The sequence below is a fragment of the Canis aureus genome, chromosome 19, assembly GCF_053574225.1.
Source record: "Canis aureus isolate CA01 chromosome 19, VMU_Caureus_v.1.0, whole genome shotgun sequence".
Lineage (NCBI taxonomy): Eukaryota > Metazoa > Chordata > Mammalia > Carnivora > Canidae > Canis > Canis aureus.
This window is the reverse complement of record NC_135629.1, coordinates 7,055,172-7,074,353: the sequence shown is the minus strand read 5'-3', so window position 1 is coordinate 7,074,353 and position 19,182 is coordinate 7,055,172. Positions and strand designations below refer to the sequence as shown.

General features: G+C 41.9%; 2 protein-coding genes and 1 pseudogene across 3 annotated transcripts in view; 2 read left to right on the top strand and 1 right to left on the bottom strand.

Moving 5' to 3' along the window:
• The window catches only part of TSEN2 (tRNA splicing endonuclease subunit 2), a 59,261-nt gene extending 54,622 nt beyond the window's left edge, over nucleotides 1-4,639 (top strand). For both annotated transcript variants that reach the window (XR_013357398.1, XR_013357399.1), the window contains one exon: nucleotides 2,926-4,639. The gene's annotated coding sequence lies outside the window, so the exon portion shown is untranslated. The remainder of the gene's footprint in view (nucleotides 1-2,925) is intronic.
• Nucleotides 1,769-8,522, bottom strand: MKRN2OS (MKRN2 opposite strand). The gene is made up of 4 exons (XM_077857776.1): nucleotides 8,222-8,522; nucleotides 4,662-4,711; nucleotides 3,047-3,209; nucleotides 1,769-2,248 (listed from the first exon to the last, which is right to left on the bottom strand). Exons 1-4 carry the CDS (start codon nucleotides 8,437-8,439, stop codon nucleotides 2,008-2,010), a joined length of 672 nt encoding a protein of 223 aa, XP_077713902.1. The 5' UTR covers nucleotides 8,440-8,522; the 3' UTR covers nucleotides 1,769-2,007.
• A 4,288-nt stretch (nucleotides 8,523-12,810) lies between these two features.
• Nucleotides 12,811-14,067, top strand: LOC144291082 (replication protein A 32 kDa subunit pseudogene; annotated as a pseudogene).
• Nucleotides 14,068-19,182: the final 5,115 nt, after the last annotated feature.

Genomic DNA, 19,182 nt, shown 5'->3' with positions numbered 1-19,182 from the left:
AAAGACATGAAGAGAAATCTCACAGAGGAAGACATAGACATGGCCAACATGCACATGAGAAAATGCTCTGCATCACTTGCCATCAGGGAAATACAAATCAAAACCACAATGAGATACCACCTCACACCAGTGAGAATGGGGAAAATGATGCGGAGAAAAGGGAACCCTCTTACACTGTTGGTGGGAATGTGAACTGGTGCAGCCACTCTGGAAAACTGTGGAGGTTCCTCAAAGAGTTAAAAATAGACCTGCCCTACGACCCAGCAGTTGCACTGTTGGGGATTTACCCCAAAGATACAGATGCAATGAAACGCCGGGACACCTGCACCCCGATGTTTCTAGCAGCAATGTCCACAATAGCCAAATTGTGGAAGGAGCCTCGGTGTCCATCGAAAGATGAATGGATAAAGAAGATGTGGTTTATGTATACAATGGAATATTCCTCAGCCATTAGAAATGACAAATACCCACCATTTGCTTCAACATAGATGGAACTGGAGGGTATTATGCTGAGTGAAGTCAATCGGAGAAGGACAAACATATGTTCTCATTCATTTGGGGAATATAAATAATAGTGAAAGGGAATATAAGGGAAGGGAGAAGAAATGTATGGGAAAGATCAGAAAGGGAGACAGAACATAAAGACTCCTAACTCTGGGAAACGAACTAGGGGTGGTGGAAGGGGAGGAGGGAGGGGGGTGGCGGTGAATGGGTGATGGGCACTGAGGGGGGCACTTGACGGGATGAGCACTGGGTGTTATTCTGTATGTTGGTAAATTGAACACCAATAAGAATACTTTGTTTCATAAAAAAAATAAAAAAAATAATAAAGTAGCCAGGGCAGGGGCGCAGGCTGGCTCAGTCAGAAGAGCATGCAGCTCTTGATCTCAGAGTTATGAGTTTGAGCCCCGTGCTGGCTGTAGAAATTAAATAAATAGTTTAAAAAATAAACAAATACAGTAGGCAGGGGATGTACTTAGCCTTGGTCAACTCAACACCCCAGGCTCCTCAAGTCAGGTCAGGTAAAATGAGATGGAAGCAGATTAACTTAAGGAATTGCCATCCACTTTGCATATAGTCTCAGAAAGGAAGTGGAGCCCATTTCCTAACTTAGATTCTGAAACTTACTGACTTTCTTTCTTTCTTTCTTTTTCTTTTTCTTTCCCTTCCTCCCTCCCTCACATCTTTTCTTTTTTCCTTCTTTCACTATTACTGTCAAAAGGTTACAATGTGCCTTTTATTTTTTAAATTTTTTTAGATATTTATTTGAGAGAGAGCATACAAGATGGGGGCAGGGGCAGAGGCAGAGGCAGTGGGAGAAGCCAGCTCCTCACTGACCAGGGCGCCTGATGTAGGGCTAGAGCCCAGGACCCTGAGAGCATGACCCGAGCCCAAGGCAGACACTTAACCGAATGAGCCACTCAGGCACCCTTGAGACACAATTTATGAATTCCCCTGATTGTTTTTATTTAAAAAGCACATGGTGGGGCGCCTAGGTGGCTCAGTAGGTTGAATGTCTGCCTTGGGCTCAGGTCCTGATCTCAGGGTCCTGGGCTCCAGCCCCACATCTGGTCTGTGCTCAGCAGGGAGTCAGCTTCTCCCTCTCCCTCCCTGTCTCTCTCCTTTCTCTCTCAAATAAATAAATAAAATCTAAATAAATAGTGTTTCTCTCACCTTTCTACAAATCCCCACTTTCTGGGTTCACATGGAAAGGTGAATTTGTTCGACTTTAATTATAGGAATAATTTTCATTGTTCTGTGAATAAAAGATGCTGCCACTTTATGCTGTAACAAGGAACCTCAGTTTTTAAAAACTAAACCATTATGAGGATAATTTAGTTGTAATGCATATAAGTTTTAAAACCCAGGGCAATTTTTATTAATTCCATAAATACTTATGCTGCAGTAAGTAGAAATATGCTTAAAAGAAAGCTGTTAACACTGTGTTTAACCACAACTGAACACACGTAGAAATCCCTTGTAGCCACTAAAGATGCTGTCCTTCACTCAACACAAACCACTCCCCTCAGGAGAGTTGGTCTCTTCATCAGGGTGGTCGGTCACGTAGAAGCCACGCTCCTCTATCGCCCGGTAGAGTGTGATGTACTTGGAGGCCTTCCTGGTCCTTGGAACTACATACTTCTCCGTGAACTCACCTTTGTCCAGTTGCTGCTTGCCTTCTGTGGTCAGAATGCAGTTAATGAATGTGAGGGTGTAACTGTAGCAGTTGTGATGGTCTTCTTGATACCTTACAAAACAAGGATGTTGAGAAGGGAAGGCTTATGCTTAAAACTGCTCGAGCACAGGCCATCAAGCTGCCAAGGGACTTGCAGAGTTGAAATCGGGCTCTTAGCACATTGGCTATGCCGGCCCCCTTGACGACAGAGCTCCCAGGGGTGCAGTTCTAAGGGATACTTGGCAGCTTGGGCTATTTCTATCTGCGACTTAAGTAGGATAGGAGTGGACTCGCCTAGACATTCAGAGCCGTGACAAGTTGTACAGAAACTGCCAACAGGGGAACTGACATTCTAGAAATGGAATTCCATTTCTAAGTTTTAGGGTATCCCAGTGTCTAAACCTATTGTAAGGAAGCCTCAAAATGATTAGGTCCACAAGTATACTATATATCAAAAGTGTTGAGGAAGCAAGAAATTGAGAAATTTCAAAATTGCTAAATCAAAAAAAAAATGTTAGGTATTTTTACATTTTAAACATCTTTTAAAAATTTTAAGGGAATATAATAATGGCCTTTGCTGTACATATTAAATGTTAAGTATGTAAAAATATCTAATCAAATAGCTAGAGTAGTAAGCTGTCCTTTCAGTTCAGTTCTTAAAATACTGTGACTCTGTTGTGTAAATATTTTCTGGCTCACCTCTGCAGAAAACCCAAAGTAATTCAACCCCTGTTTCAACTTTGTTACAGGTACTACCATCTTGGTACAGGATCAATATGAACTAAACACGGCTTAAGAGTGCTCTGAGCTGGGGTCACACCCGTGTGGTGAACAAAGGCCAAGGAACAGGTAGTCTCTGCAGCCCCATACCTCTGGGGCAGCCAGGCCCCGGTGCTGGAGAAGTCTTCCAGGTACTTGTCCCACTGATCCATCAGTCCAAACATGCCAGGCTGCAGTAATGGGATGCTCACACTCTGCTCCCATCCTGCTTCATCTCGCTGGACACCGTATATGGTGTAATTATACACAATTCCTGCAACGAAAACTAGAGTCATGCTGAAGTTTAATGGAAAATGCACCTCTGTGATAAGAGGAGGTCAGAAAATGAGAGTAGCCACTGTAGTAACTTTACATAAAGTTCTCCAGATTGTACGTTCTGATTACTGTCAAACATTAAGAGATCACGAGAGGCCCTGGACTCCCCTCCAGGATCAAGCAGGGGAGGCAGCCACTCACCTGACAGATTTAGATGGAGTCTTGCCTAGAGTCTGGAAGGGTCAGGGGTATTGGAGCCCCTGCCTTCCCTGCCCTCAGTAAATCATTTCTTTCAGGGAAGCCCAGTTCTTGCTCCCCCTGCTCTTTAGCACCATGAAGTTGCCCCCGGGAAATGGAGACAATAATTGAGCCAAGGATCATCCTCTCCAAAAGTTTTCTGGGTACAAGTGGGTCTATCTTGTTTCCTTAAATCAGCAGTAATTTCCACTGAGATAATGGGTCATAAATTTGACAACTCATGTGGGTAAATGTGAGTCCAAAAACCTAGTCCTGGGTTTCTGTTCACTGGTCAGTTTCTCCTGCCTTGAGTGGATACAGAAAGGCCGAATTCAGACTTCACCTGGGAGGCCTGTGATCACAGCCTCCCCCTGCCCAGCCTTGCTCTAACCCCCAGGCCCACACCTCCCTGTGACTGGGGTGCCAGGCCCTCTGCCTGCAGACCAAATGTTCTGGTTTCGGGGCTTCCAGGCTGTACCCTCAGAGCTAACTGTGGCTAAAGGAACTGCTTTGTTTAAATGTACACTTTTTTTTAAAGTGTACAACAGTGGGCCCCACCACATGCTCAGGTGCTCTATCCTCTGATATATCCCTGAGACCCATGCGCAGTCCCTAGAGACCCCAGTGGCAGTGGGCTGGGTCCAGATTCTGGTTCCAACACAAGAAATCATGGATACTACAACCTCTCCAGACTTCTGTTTGTTCATTTCTTAAAAACCCAACAAAACAGGACGCCTGGGTAGCTCAGTAGTTGAGAGTCTACCTTTAGACTCAGGGCATGATCCCGGGGTCCTGGGATTGAGTCGCTCATCGGGCTCCCTGCAGGGAAGCCTGCTTCTCCCTCTGCCTGTGTCTCTGCCTCTCTTTCTGTATCTCTCATGAATAAATAAATAAAACCTTAAAAAAAAAAAAAGAAAAGAAATCAGACTTGCGATACTCTTGGCTGAGAAAACATTAAAGAGCTTTGAAATACTTAGTATTATCAGTGCTAAGTTGCTGTCAAGTATTTCTCTTTTGCAGAGTAGCATTGCCCACCATTTAGTGTGGTAGGAGAACCCAGGGAAAAGAGGAATTCCCTAAATAAATGTTGTCATCATCACTTTTTCTCTGGAAACACCACTCTCCCCTAACTAGGTATTGTGGGGACTTTTTCACTTAAAAAAAAAAAAAAAAGAGAGAGAGAGAGAGAGAAAGGCAGTGACAGTGCACTCACCATTTGTGTTGGTTATTCCAACGTGAAGATCAGACCTTCCATCATACTCCCTGAAAGAAACGTGAAGAGTCCAAACCAAAAACTGGTTGAGCCAAGAGTACCTTTGAGGTAGAAAATACTCCCCTGATCCCCTACCTGGATTTTCTTGCCCCCCTTCTCCGTCCCCTGCCATTTCAAAAAGTCGTGTGTGCTGGGAGGCCAGCCTTGCTGGAGCATAGAGTCAGCTTAACTCTCGGCTCCCCAGCAGAGGGGCACACCTGAAGGTCAGTTGTTGAAGGAGCTCCTCATTCTTTCCTTCTTATAGGTGAGGTTACAGCCTGTTCATCAGGCTGACTGGGGAAAGGATCCTGAGTGCATCTCAGTGGACCTCTACCATCAAAACTAAAGTTGTGTCTTTTGGTCTTTGTAGCCCGCTGCCACACCCACTTTTCCTAGACAGCCCTTGTTTCCTGAAATTACTCTTTACCTGAGACCGTTCATTAAATCTGTGACTCCTTGGGCAGCCCGGGTGGCTAGCAGTTTAGCGCCACCTTCAGCCCAGGGCGTGATCCTGGAGACCTGGGATGGAGTCCTACGTCCTAGGGTTCCCCGCATGGAGCCTGCTTCTCCCTCTGCCTGTGTCTCTGCCTCTTTTTCTGTGTCTCTCATGAATAAATAAATAAAATCTTTTAAAAATAAAAAATAAAATAAATAAATCTGTGACTCCATATGATTTAACCTTCATATACAATTCCAGGCCATCACTTCCTAGCGAGTCATTTTTTCTCTCTAATCTCAGTTTCCTCATCTGTAAAATGGGAACATCATAAACACCACCCCCACCCCCACCCCCACCAGCAAGCTGGTTGGATGAATAAAATGCCTGTTGAGTGCCTGCCACATACAGATGTCGAATAAATCAGAGGTAATCATTAAAGGATGAAGCTCCTTCATCATACTGCAGGTTCCTCATGAAAGCAAGCAGTTCCAAGCTTTAAAATGACCAAGAACACAAACAGCGGTCCCACCTTCAGTGTGATCCCCCTGGCCATCTTGTTGCAGCCACTCTGAGTGTTTTGAGACCCCATGGGTTCAGAGGCTGAGAATGAAACTGAGCAAAACTACAGGTCTGACTGTGCAACACTGCACTTACTGTGTGATCTACCCAAAGATCACTGCTGAGCACAACACTGCACTTTGTCTCTTGCCTGAATCCCAGGTGTTCCTTCCCTCCCCCTGTCCTTCATTGGTTTCCCAGTCCTGCACAGATGTTTACTAGGGTATAAACTGTGGGCCTTTGAAGTGAAGGGCTAGTGGCACAACAGGAAATAAGACTGACGAGTCTGTACCCTCTTGGAGTTTGCTCATTTCCGCAGAAGACTTAGTTTAACAAGTTTTTAATAGCTAAGTGAGCAAAATAGGGAGCAAAATATAGAATGTCACAGAAACATGTCATAGCATCAGGGCCATTCCTGTCCCATACAACACCTTTGTATAAGTTAAGAAAAAGTGCCCCTTCTTCCTGCAGATGCAGTTCTGCCCAGAGTGTTTGGCTTGGCAAGTGTAGTGCAGACTGAGTTTCAAGACCCAAAACCACCTTGGCCAGGCAGCTTTATGCAGTCCACAACCTACACAACCCTATGTGGCAGCCCTAAGAGATCTTAACCCAGTTTGATGAGAACCTCAGTGATTCCTTTGGGTTATTGCAGGTTCTCTCTTACAAAGTAGGTGAAACTGTCTCAAGGTGAGTTGTGGGAGTCCGTCCTGAGGTTTTGGAATTTGGATGAAAGGGAAAGGAACAGTTTGGAATTTGGCCTCAGAAGGTCTGGTGGGCAGGGGACTACTTAGGGTTCTGCAGATCCCGGCCTAAGGGGATGGGAGGATGCCAGGGCATACAACCTGTTTCAACATCACCACACAAGGCCAGGCCCATCAGTATTGCTACCACATCATAGAATAAATAAATGCTTATTAGGGGACAACCTGAAAGCCTATCATGTTCTAGAGAGCAGGGCTGTGGCTCCATCACAGTGCCATCCCTAGCATTTCTCACACAGAGCTGCTAAGTAAGGATTGTTGAATGAACCAAAGTTATGGGGAATAAATTCTGAATTGTAATCACTTCATTCAAAAGCTTTTGGGATCCAGCAGGTAATACTCCAAGTCAGTATGAATGAAGGGCTCTTACCAAACATTTTGGGCTTCATCATTCATATGAGAGAAATAAAGTTTCTGCCAGTTGCGTTCTGAACTGAGTATAAGAATAGGATGGAAAGGATAATGTTGGCTCAACATCATGACTGGTGCCTGGGCCAGGTTTTTCTCCCTTACCACTGAACCTCACCACACTGCAAGGTCAGCAGTACCCTCATTTTGCAGATGAGGAACAGAGACTCTGGGTGGGCTGGAGCTGAACTGGGAGAGGAATTGGGGGCTTTGTGGCACTGTTCTCTCTGCACCCTGCGTCATCCAGGGAGGGTCAGGCATGAGGTACCCTGCACACTTTGGTTCATTTCACCCATGTAAAGACAGGAAGAAAATCAATTAAGGAAGTTAGTAAGCAGAGAAGTGAATAGACAACTCCAATTGTCTTATTCCAAACCAGTGCTCTTGAGGGTACATCGGAATTGAGAGGGTAGATTTCAAAGAGGCCAGGAGGTCTCAGCACTAGGTCACAATGATGCTTATGACCATACTTCCTAAAGCACATGCCATCATTCCGTAGTGTCCCATGCTCTCACACCTGGCTCACACTGGGCCACTTCTAATTCCATTTGTAAACTCCACAGGAGGCACAGTCCTTTCTTTTGATTACTGAAATCTTTCTTAAAGTCAGGTGGTATCCACAACTGAGGTAGACCCCCTCTGGTCTGCAATTTAATTCATCCCCATGCAGAATAGTCTATACATAGTCTTTCTTCAGGCTTTGTACATTGTACCTCTTTGTCACAGAAGTTACAGACTAACTCGCAGTAAAGAAATTATTTTGATTAGAGTAACTACTGGGTCATTTTCCCAGTTAGCCTCTTAGCACAAAATTTATAGGTAAAAAAAATCTCCAAGCTATCAGTTTTCCTCTCTTAAGATTGTATAAGCAGGTTTGACCTTCCCTTATTCATATAGTCTTGCACTTCTCACTCTAGGAAAGTACGTACACCATCTATCTTTATGAAATAAAGAGACCTACATTTTAGGATTTAATGCCCAAACACTGGCAAGATTATCCACCAAACCTCACACTGTGTAGCACACATTAGAAAAAGTTTTCGGGGTGTCTGGGTAGCTTGATGGGCTAAGCGTCCAATTCTTGGTTTCCACTCAGAGTCATGGGATCTCATGGGGCTGTGTCTGCCGGTCTGCCCCGCAATGGGCTCTGCGGCTCGGCAGGGAGTCTGCTGGAAATTCTCTCTTTCCTTCTCCCTCTGTCCCTCCCCGCAGCCGTCCACCCCCCAACCTGCGCTCGCGCTCTCTCTCTCTCTCTCTAAAATAAATAAATCTTTAAAGAAAAAGTTTTAGTGGCTACAACACAGAAGGAAAAGTTTACAGAATCACTTAATATAACACTCAGAAAAACACTGTACCTAAGAAACGTCCCTTGAGTTGGTCTAAGGAGGAATGAACATTTTTCTTGATGCCCGTTGGTAAACGGATTGCAGATGCTGACAGGTGCTTCCTCCAGCTTCCTCGAGCCCATGACCTGCTGGCAAAGGGGGCAGCACTGGGGCACACTGAAGCTGTAGATGTATTTCTTACAGTGGTTGAATTTAATTAATGGCTTTCCAGCCTCTATACGCTGCATGGTTTTCCTATCCTGGGCAACCAGGAGCCGTTTCCCAAGACTTCCTTTTCCTCTTTCCCTGGCTAGCAAATGTACGCCTCCCGAGTAACCCGATCAACAATGATGTCATTCTGATTGACGGCTTCAGAAGCCAAACCCAAGAGGATTAACCAGTAACCAGACCGCCCCATAAACTGGTGTTTTAAAGAGCTAGTTTTCATCTGTGCTCCCTTACAAAGTTTCTTCCCAGCCTTCCACACTTTGCAACCACCAACACACAGCTCCTACTCATCCTTTAAGCACTACTTTTCTATGAAACCTTCCTTCGCTTCCTTGAGTGTTGCCTTGTACTGGCAGGAGTGGATTCCTGCTTTTACTAGGGTTCTGATATTTGATTAGTCATTAGTCTGTGAACTTCTTGAAGTTAGGACCCACATTTATTTCTGTGTTTCTAGAATAGGTAATGTTGTTTTGTTGTTGGATAAATACATGAAATCCTTGGAGGCTATTTTCTTTTGATGTTTCATATTGCAGAAGTAATGTTGCTCATAAAAAATTAACAACACAGTTAGAAATAAGGATAGTGGTTGCTCTAGGTGAGGGTGGGAGGGAGAGCGCAGGAGGCAGTTTCTGTGGTCTGGGGCTGCTCTGATTTATTATCAAGGGGTTGAGTGTATTAGAGTATTCAGTTTGTGGAAATTCATCAAACTGGACTTTTCACTACATGCTCAATTTTAAAATAATTTTCAGAAACTGCAAAAAAGGTCAGAAAAAAAAGTCATGTCCCCAGTTCCTCCATAAAATTTTCCCACTCACCAAATCCTGTTCCCTGAGAAAACTAATGGTAAGGTAAATGAATATTTCCACATAATTTTTCAAATCCCAGTGTCGTGGTATCAGTAAACTGAAATCACCATTTACTGGTTTGAAATGTGTTTATTTCTCTCATCTTGGAAATTTTTCTACAATATTAGGACTATAGGTCCAGCTCATCCTTTCAGATGATTGCCTAGGAATCCATAGTTTGGTTGCACCACACTTTTTTTTTTTTTTAAGTAATCACGACACTCAACATGGGGCTCAAACTCACAACCCTGAAATCAAGAGTTGTATACGTTTCTTTTTAAGATTTTATTTATTTATTCATGAGAGAGACACAGAAAGAGGCAGAGACATAGGCAGAGGGAGAAGCAGATTCCCCATGGGGAGCCTGATGTGGGACTTAATCCCAGGACCCTGGGATCACGCCCTGAGCCAAAGGCAAACACTCAACCACTGCGTCCCTTATATGTGCTTTTGACTGAGCCAGACAGGCACCCCTGTACCATGCATGCTTTATTTAACTAATCCCCTATTGATGCCTATAGTTCCAGAGAAAGCCAAGAGTAACGGGAAGACCTGTGGGTATCATGGCAGGTATAATTACTTCAGAAAAGTGTTTCACAGCATGCATTTAAATAAATTACAGTGTGGTGAAATATAGAAAAATGTGTGTTAAGTATTAATATGAAAATGATCATCAGGGCAGCCCAGGTGGCTCAGTGGTTTAGTGCTGCCTTCAGCTTACGGCGTCATCCTGGAGTCCCTGGATTGAGTCCCACGTCGGTCCCACTACGTGGAGCCTGCTTCTCCCTCTGCCTGTGTCTCTGCCTCTCTCTGTGTGTGTCTCTTGTGAATTGATAAATAAAATCTTTAAAAAAGAAAAGAAAAGAAAATGATCATCAGACTCATAGAACTAGAAAAAACCTTAGAAATCATTTCAACCACCTTCTTCTGTTACAGTAAAGGCAGACAGGCTATAGCTAAATGCCCAGCCTGGGTAACCAAGGTCTGAGATTGTTCATTATTAATATAAACCACGCAGCTATTGTTTGATTATTTGAGTGACCCAAGTTATTTTCAACTGAGAATATATTCATCTTCGTGACACCAATACCAAGAGGTATGGGTTTTGTTTTTTTTTTTAAGATTTTATTGATCTATTCATGAGAAACACAGAGAGAGAGGCAGAGACACAGGCAGAAGGAGAAGCAGGCTCCCCGCAGGGAGTCTGATGTGGGACTTGATCCCAGGGTCCTGGGATCACGACCTGAGCCAAAGGCAGATGCTCAACCACTGAGCCACTAGGTGCGCCCCAGAGGCATTTTTAATCTTATGAAAAGGAAGTGAGGCATCATGCCTTGATAAACATTTTTAATACACTAGCATTCTCTTTTATTAAAACACACACACACACACACACACACAGGCATCTTCAGCCACCTAGCTGGCTCAGTTGGTACAGCCTATGACCCTTGATCTTGGGGTTGTGAGTTTGAGCCCTGTGTTGGGTGTAGAGATTACTTAAAACTAAATTTAAAAACATTTAAAAGGGGCACCTGGGTGGCTCAGTGGTTGAGCATCTGCCTTTGGCTCAGGGCATGATTCCAGGGTCCTGGGATCGAGTCCCACAACAGGCTCCCCACGGGAAGCTTGCTTCTTCCTCTGCCTATGTCTCTGCCTCTCTCTGTGTTTCCCATGAATAAATAAATAAAATCTTAAGTAAATAAAAAAAATAAAACACAGGCATCTTAAATCCTTTTTTTAACCTTATTTTCTCTATTCCTAAAAATCTTCTTATGGTAAAAATAAAACATAGATACAGATGATTACATAAAACAAATGTATGGTTTAGTGAATTATTTTACTGTGAACCCCTTGTAAGTATCACTCAAGTCAAGAACGAAAATTTTCCTAGCCATCTCAGAGGCCCCTCTTATGTTCATCCCTCTTCTTCCTCCAAAAGTGACCCCTATCCCACTCGAGTAATCATTCCTTGTGCTTTATTTTGGTTTCATCATCCAAGTGTGCATCCGTAGATACTATGGTTTAATCTTGCTCATTTAAACACTTTTGTTGTGTGTTTTAAGTTCTGTCTCCTTCTCCTTCCCTTAATTTTTCTTATATCTATGAAGCATCCAAATCATTGGACCTGTAGCATCTCCCACAGTCTGTTGCTATCTGCTTACTCGGGGTTCAGTTCAACACACTGCTGTGCCCTCTGTACATCCTTTAAATTTGCAGCTGGACCCAGAGACTTAGATCCAATCCTCTTGGCAAGACTGTGAGTGGTAACATGTTCTCTCATCAGAGGTACATCAGATCTGCTCCTCACTCTTTTTTTATGTTAGGCCCCATTATTCTCAGTGCTTAGAGATCCATTCATTCACTGGCATGGGTACAGTGATGATATTCTAAGTCTATCATGTTGTTTTCATACATTATCTGGAATAATAGTATATGGAGACACTTCCCCTCAACTCTTACACTGTGGCACAGGCATACTGGAAGGATTGGCTATATGCCTGATTCTTTATGCACATGTCAAGATAATGAGGACATCTCTGACATACTCAGAAAGTGCCCAGTTGGTTTCATATCTGTTTTAGCCTAATGTCACTTAATGAACTCCTAGACATATTAGCTGGATTTCAACCCACTTGCACTTTTTATTCTAGTTGAAGCTCAGAAGGAAAATTTTAAGTGTGAAAAAGGTGCAAATGTAATGTAGAAGAGGATAAATAAAAACCCTGTAGTCCTGAATTTGAATTAGGAATAACAGTATGAACTCATGACGTATTTTATCTTCATGTGTACACATGTGTACATGCGAGTGTGTACTTTTATCTTCATGTGTACACATGTGTACATGCGAGTGTGTACTTTTTTTTACCCTGCTCTGCTCACTGAAAAGGTGGATAAATAACCAGTAAATATCCTTAGTGGGCAGACTGTACTCTTGAAATACCATTTCCCACTGAAAGAAAGAAATCAGAGCTTCTTAGAGAAATGGTTGATTCCAGGCCTGGGTTCAGGAAAGGTTTGAGATGAACCTGGAACATCTTCACGGACTAGGTAGCAAGAAAATCATCAGAGACTAGTAGATTCATGTGAAAAGGACTCAGAAGCCAACTGAAGAGGCCAAAATGTGACAATATAAGCTTTGACTAGAATAAAAACTGCATTGGGTTGAAATCCAGCTAATATGTTTAGGAGTTTCTCTGCTGAACAGTCTTGGCACCCTTTCCAAAAATCAATTGAAAAGCAACATACAGAATGGGAGAGAGTATTTGCAAATCATATATCTAATAAGAGGTTAATATCCAGAGTATATAAGAACTCCTACAACTCAATAGAAAACAAAAACAAACAAACAAAAAAACCACCAAACAATCCAATTTAAAAACAGGCTGAAGAACTCAATAGACATGCTCCCACAAGAAGACATGCAAATGGCCAATAGATACTTGATAAGTCCCTTAACATAACTAATCATCAGGGAAATGCAAATCAAAACCACAGTGAGATATCACTTCACACCTGTTAGAATGGCTGTGATCAGAAAGACAAGAGATGAGTGTTCAAAAAGATGTAGAAAAAGGGAATCCTTGTGTAGGTTGGTACAGCAACCATGAAAAACAGTATGGAGGTTCCTCCAGAAATTAAAAATACAACTACCATATGATCAAGGAATCCCACTTCTAGATATATAGCCAAAGGAAATAAAAACAGGATATCAAAGTATTATCTTCACTGCCATGTTCATTGCAGCATTATTTACAATAGGCAAGTTATAGAGACATCTGAAGTGTCAATCAACAGATAAATGGATACAGAAGATGTGGTGTATAGATATACAGTGGAATATTTTTCAGCCATGAGAAAGAGAAAGAAGGACATCTCATTTGTAATAACATGGATGGACCTCGAAGGCATTATGCTAAGTAAAATAAGCCAGACAGAAAAAGACAAATACTACATGTTATCACTTATATATGAAATCTTAAAAAAAAAAAAAGTCAAACTCATAGAAACAAAGAGTAGAGAAAGTGGTTGTGGTTGATGAAATGTTCAAAATTGGGAATGTTGAGATTTCACAAGTCACTATTGTGGGTATAATCAGACATGCAGAGAAGACCCCAACCAACATTGTATACAAAATAGATGACAGGACAGCTGAACCCATGGATGTCCGCCAGTGGGTTGACACAGATGATGCCAGCAGTGAAAACACAGTGGTTCCTCCAGAGACGTATGTGAAACTGGCTGGCCATCTGTGATCTTTTCAGAACAAAAAAAAAGCCTTGTAGCCTTTAGATCATGCCTCTGGAGGATATGATGAGTTTACCACACATATTCTGGAAGTTGTCAATGCACACATGATCCTGAGCAAATCTAACAGCCAGCCCCCAGCAGGGAGAGCACCTATCAGCAATCCAGGAATGGGTGAAACAGGGAACTTTGGTGGGAATAGCTCCATGCCAGCAAATGGCCTCACTGTGGCCCAAAGCCAGGTGCTGAATTTGATTAAGGCTTGTCCAAGACCTGAAGGATTAAACTTTCAGGATCTCAAGAACCAGCTTCAACACATGTCTGTAGCCTCAATAAAGCAAGCTGTGGATTTTCTTAGCAACGAGGGCCACATCTATTCCACTGTGGACAATGATCATCTTAAATCCACAGATGCAGACTAACTGGGTCTAATTGAGTGCTGGACCAGATTTCATAATCTGTTGTCTCCAACTGTGCATATGTTTGGTCAGTTGACTTCTAGGGAGTAGGTTTCATCTAGAAAGGGTCTCATTTAACATCCTTTTGAAACTTAGTGCTCTGGCTCTTTGTTTTTATTTTTGTTTTTATGAAGCTCAGTTTTGGGCAGTTGACAAGAATATAAACCTAGGTGGACTTTCTTAAAGTTACGAATCAGCCATTTACAACATCAGGACAGATGGAAGTGGGAGGGAGAGACATGCTACCAAGAGAGTTGGGCGGTATTACTTAAAGAATACTCAGGAGTTTCTACTCCTGTACCATTCCCTGTTGAAAGAAGATGAGCAGAACTAGGGCCTTCAGCAGGGAGCTAGCCAAAAAACCCACTAACCTTTGCCTGGTTTTGTTCCCCCCTTTGGTTGGCTATATGGTGTTATTTTCAGAATCGCACTTTCCTTCACCTTGTCATGACTGCTGCCAAAAGTGTGCTTTTATGAACATGAAGTTCTAGAGTCGTGACCTCATGAGGGCAAAGGGGAGAAAGAGGTTATTTCGATTTCATACAAAATCCATATGTTTAATAAAAGTTCTATTGCAGAAAAAAAAAAAAAAAAAAAAAGCAGGCTCCCAAGGAGCCCAACCCAGGGCTTGATCCCAGGACCCTGGGATCAAGACATGAGCTGAAGGCAGATGCTTAATCAACTGGGCCACCCTGGCACCCTGATAGATTTTTTAAAAGACTTTATTCGGGATCCCTGGGTGGCGCAGTGGTTTGGCGCCTGCCTTTGGCCCAGGGCGCGATCCTGGAGACCCGGGATCGAATCCCACGTCGGGCTCCCGGTGCATGGAGCCTGCTTCTCTCTGCCTGTGTCTCTGTGCCTCTCTCTCTCTCTCTGTGACTATCATAAATAAATAAAAATTAAAAAAAAAGACTTTATCCACTTAGGGGCACCTGGGTGGCTCAGGAGGCACCCCTACATGTATATATTTTCGTATGTTGAACCAATCTTGCATTCCTGAGATAAGTCCCGCATGATCATGGTGTATAATCCTTTATTTATGCTGCTGGATTTGGTTTGCTGGTATTTTGTTGAGAATTTTTATGTTTTTATTATTAAAGTATATTAATCTTGGGACACTTGGGTGGCTCAGCAGTTAAGTGTCTGCCTTTGGCTCAGGGCGTGACCCCAGGGTCCTGATATCGAGTTCTACATGGGGCTCCCCACAGGGAACCTGCTTCGCCCTCTGCCTGTGTCTCTGCCTCTCTCTCTGTGTCTCTCATAAATAAATAAATAAAATATTTAAAAATAAAATTAAAAGTACATTAATCTATAGTTTTCTTTGTCTGGCTTAATACCATGGTAGTACTGGCCTCAAAGAATGAGTTGGGAAGTATTTCTTTTTCCATTTTGTTTTATTTGTAAAAGATTAATGTTAATTCTTATTTAAATGTTCAGTAAAGGGGTGCCTGAGTGGCTCAGATGGTTAAGCATCTGCCTTTATCTCAGGTCATGATCACAGGGTCCTGGGATCAGAAGCCTTGGTGTGGTTTCCTGTTCAGCAGAGTCTGCTTCTCCCTCTCCCTCTGTGATCTGTCTTAAATAAATAAATAAATAAATAAATAAATAAATAAATAAATAAATAAATAAAATCTTTTAAAAAATAAAATAAATGTTCAGTGAAATTCACCAGTTAAGCTATTGGTTTTGGGCTTCTTTGTGGGAAGTTTTTTGTTGTTGTTGTTATTAATTCAGTCTCTTTACTTGTTAATGGTCTATTCATATTTTCTATTTTTTTAATGTTAGTCTTTCACATTAATTTTATTTTATTTAAGAGGGAGAGAAAGCATGCACGAGCAACAGGAGAGGAGGGAGAGAAAGAGGAAGAGAGAAAATCCCAAGCAGACTCCCTGCCCAGCACAGAGCCTGACACAGGACTCAATCTCACAACCCTGAGATCACAACCTGTGATAAAATCAAGAGCCAGATGCTTAACCGACTGAGCCACCCAGGTGTCCCTTTATATTTCTTCTAGATTCAGTTTCACTAGTTTGTGTCTCTCTAGAAATTTGTCTATTTCATCTAAGTTATCTAATTTGTTGGCATACAAATGCTCAAAATATTAACTTATAACTTCTTTATTTTTGTAAGGTTGGTGGTAAGATCCCCTTGTTCATGTCTGTTGTTAATAATTTGAATCTTCTCTATGTTTTTCTTTTTCTTTCATTCTTTCTCTTGCTTTCTTGCTTTTTTTCTTTCTTTCAATTCAATTAACATATAGTTATTACTAGTTTCAGAGGTAGAGATCAGTGATTCATCAATCTTCTATTAACACCCAGTGCTCATTACATCCCATGCCCTCCTTACTGTCCATCACTCAGTTACCCTATTCCCCACCCCCATCCCCTCCAGCAGCCCTCAGTTTTGTTTCCTATGATTAAGAGCCTCCTGTGGTTTGTCTCCCTCTCTGATTTCATCTTGTTTTATTTTTTCCTTTCTTCCTCTATGATCCTCTGTTTTGTTTCTTAAATTCCATGTATGAGTGAGATCACATGATAACTGTCTTTCTCTGATTAACTTATTTCATTTAGCATAATACCCTCTAGTTCCATCCACATCATTGCAAATGGTGAGATTTCATTTCTTTGGTGGCTGAGTAGTATTCCATTGTACATATAAACCACTTATTTATCCATTCATCTGTCAATGGAGATCTGGGCTCTTTCCATAGTTTGGCTATTGTGGGCATTGCTGCTATAAACATTGGGGTGCAGATTCCCCTTCTGATTACTACATTTGTAACTTTGGGATAAATCCCTAATAGTGCCATTGCTGGGTTGTAGGAGAGCTCTATTTTCAACTTTTTGAGGAATCTCCACACTCTTTTCCAAAGTGACTGTACCAGCTTGCATTCTCACCAACAGGGTAAGTGAGTTCCCCTTCCTCCACATCCTCACTAACATCTGTCATTTCCTGAGTGGTTAATTTTTGCCATTCTGACCAGTGTGTGATAGTATCTCATTGTGGTTTTAATTTATATTTCCCTGATGCCTAGTAGATGTTGAGCATTTTTTCATGTATCTGTTGGCCGTTCGTGTCTTCTTTGAAGAAATGTCTGTTCATGTCTTCTGCCCATTTCTTGATTGAATTATTTGTTCTTTGGGTGCTGAGTTTGATAAATTCTTTTTAGGTTTTGGATACTAGCCTTTTATCTAATAAGACTTTTGCACATATCTTCTCCCATTCTGTTGGCTGTCTTTTGATTTTGTCAACTGTTTCCTTCACTGTGCAAAAGCCTTTTATCTTGATGAAGTCCCAATAGTTCATTTTGCCTTTGTTTCCCTTGCCTTTGGAGACATGTCTAGCAAGAAGCTGCTGCAGCCAAGGTCAAAGGGTTGTTGCCTGTGTTCTCTTCTAGGATTTTGATGGATTCCTGTCTCACATTTAGGTGTTTCATCCATTTTTAGTTTGTTTTGTTTATTACATCCATTTTGAGTTTATTTACTTGTGTAATAAAGTAATCCAGGGATTCCCTGGGTGGCTCATTGATTTAGCGCCTGCCATTGGCCCAAGGCGTGGTCCTGGAGTCCCGGGATCGAGTCTCACATCAGGCTCCCTGCATGGAGCCTGCTTCTCCCTCTGCCTGTGTCTCTGCCCCTCTGTGTGTGTGTGTGTGTGTGTCTCATGAATAAATAAATAAAATCTTTAAAGAAAAAAAAAAGGAAAGAAAGTGATCCAGTTTCATTCTTCTGCATGTGGTTGTCCAATTTTCCCAACACCATTTGTTTAAGAGACTTTTTTCATTGGATATGGATTTTTCCATAGAGTTGAGGGTCCATTTCTGGGTTTCCTATTCAGTTCCATTGATCTATATGTCTATTTTTGTGCCAGTACCATACTATCTTGATGATTAGCACTTTGTAATAGATCTCGAAGTCTGGGATTGTAATGCCACCAGACTTTTGGTTTTCTTTTTCAATATTCCTTTGGCTCTTCTGGGTCTTTTATGGTTCCATACAAATTTTAGGATTCTTTGTTCTAGCTCTGTGAACAAAGATGCTGGTATTTTGATAGGGATTGCATTGAATGTATATATTGCTTTAGGTAGCATAGACATTTTAACAATATTTGTTCTTCCAATCCATGAGCATGGAATGGTTTTCCTTTTCTTTGTATCTTCCTCAATTTATTTCATGAGTGTTCTATAGTTTTCTGCGTACAGATCCTTTCCCTCTTTGGTTAGGTTTATTCCTAGGTATCTTATGGCTTTTGGTGCAATTGTAAATGGAATCAATTCCTTAATTTCTCTTTTTTCAGCCATGTATGAGTTCTAGCAATTTTGGGGGTGGAGTCTTTTGGGTTTCCCACATAGAGTATCATGTCATCTGCAAAGAGTGAGAGTTTGACTTCTTCATTGCTGATTTGGATGCTTTTTATTTTTGTTGTCTGATGGCTGAGGCTAGGACTACTAGTACTATGTTGAACAACAGAGGTGATAGTAGACATCCTCGCTGTGTTCCTGACTTTAGGGGAAAAGATCTGTTTTTCCCCATTGAGAATGATATTTTTAAAAAGATTTTATTCATTTATTCATAAGAGACACACACACAGAGAGGCAGAGACACAGACAGAGGGAGAAGCAGGCTCCACACACAAAGCCTGATGTGGGACTCATCCAGAGACTCCGGGATCACAACTTGAGCCAAAGGCAGACGCGCAACCGCTGAGCCACCCTGGCATCCCGAGAATGATATTTGCTATGGGTTTTTCACATATGGCTTTTATGATATTGAGGTATGTTCCCTCTATCCCTACAGTGTGAAGAATTTTAATCAAGAAAAGATGCTATACTTTATCAAATGCTTTTTTCTACGTCTATTGAGAGGATCACGTGGTTCTTGTCCTTTCTTTTATTAATATAGTGTATCATATTAGATGTTGCAGATGTTGAACCACCTTTGCATCCCAGATATAAATCCCACTTAGTTATAGCGAATAATCCTTTCAATGTACTGTTGGAAATATATTGGCTAGTATCTTGGTGGAGAATTTTTGCATCCATGTTCATCATGGATACTGCTCTGTAATTCTCCTTTTTGGTGGGGTCTTTCGCTAGTTTTTAGACCGAGGTAATGCTGGCCTCATAGAATGAGTTTGGAAGTTTTCCTTCCATTTCCATTTTTTTGGGAACAGCTTCAGAAGAATACGTATTAATTCTTCTTTAAATGTTTGGTAG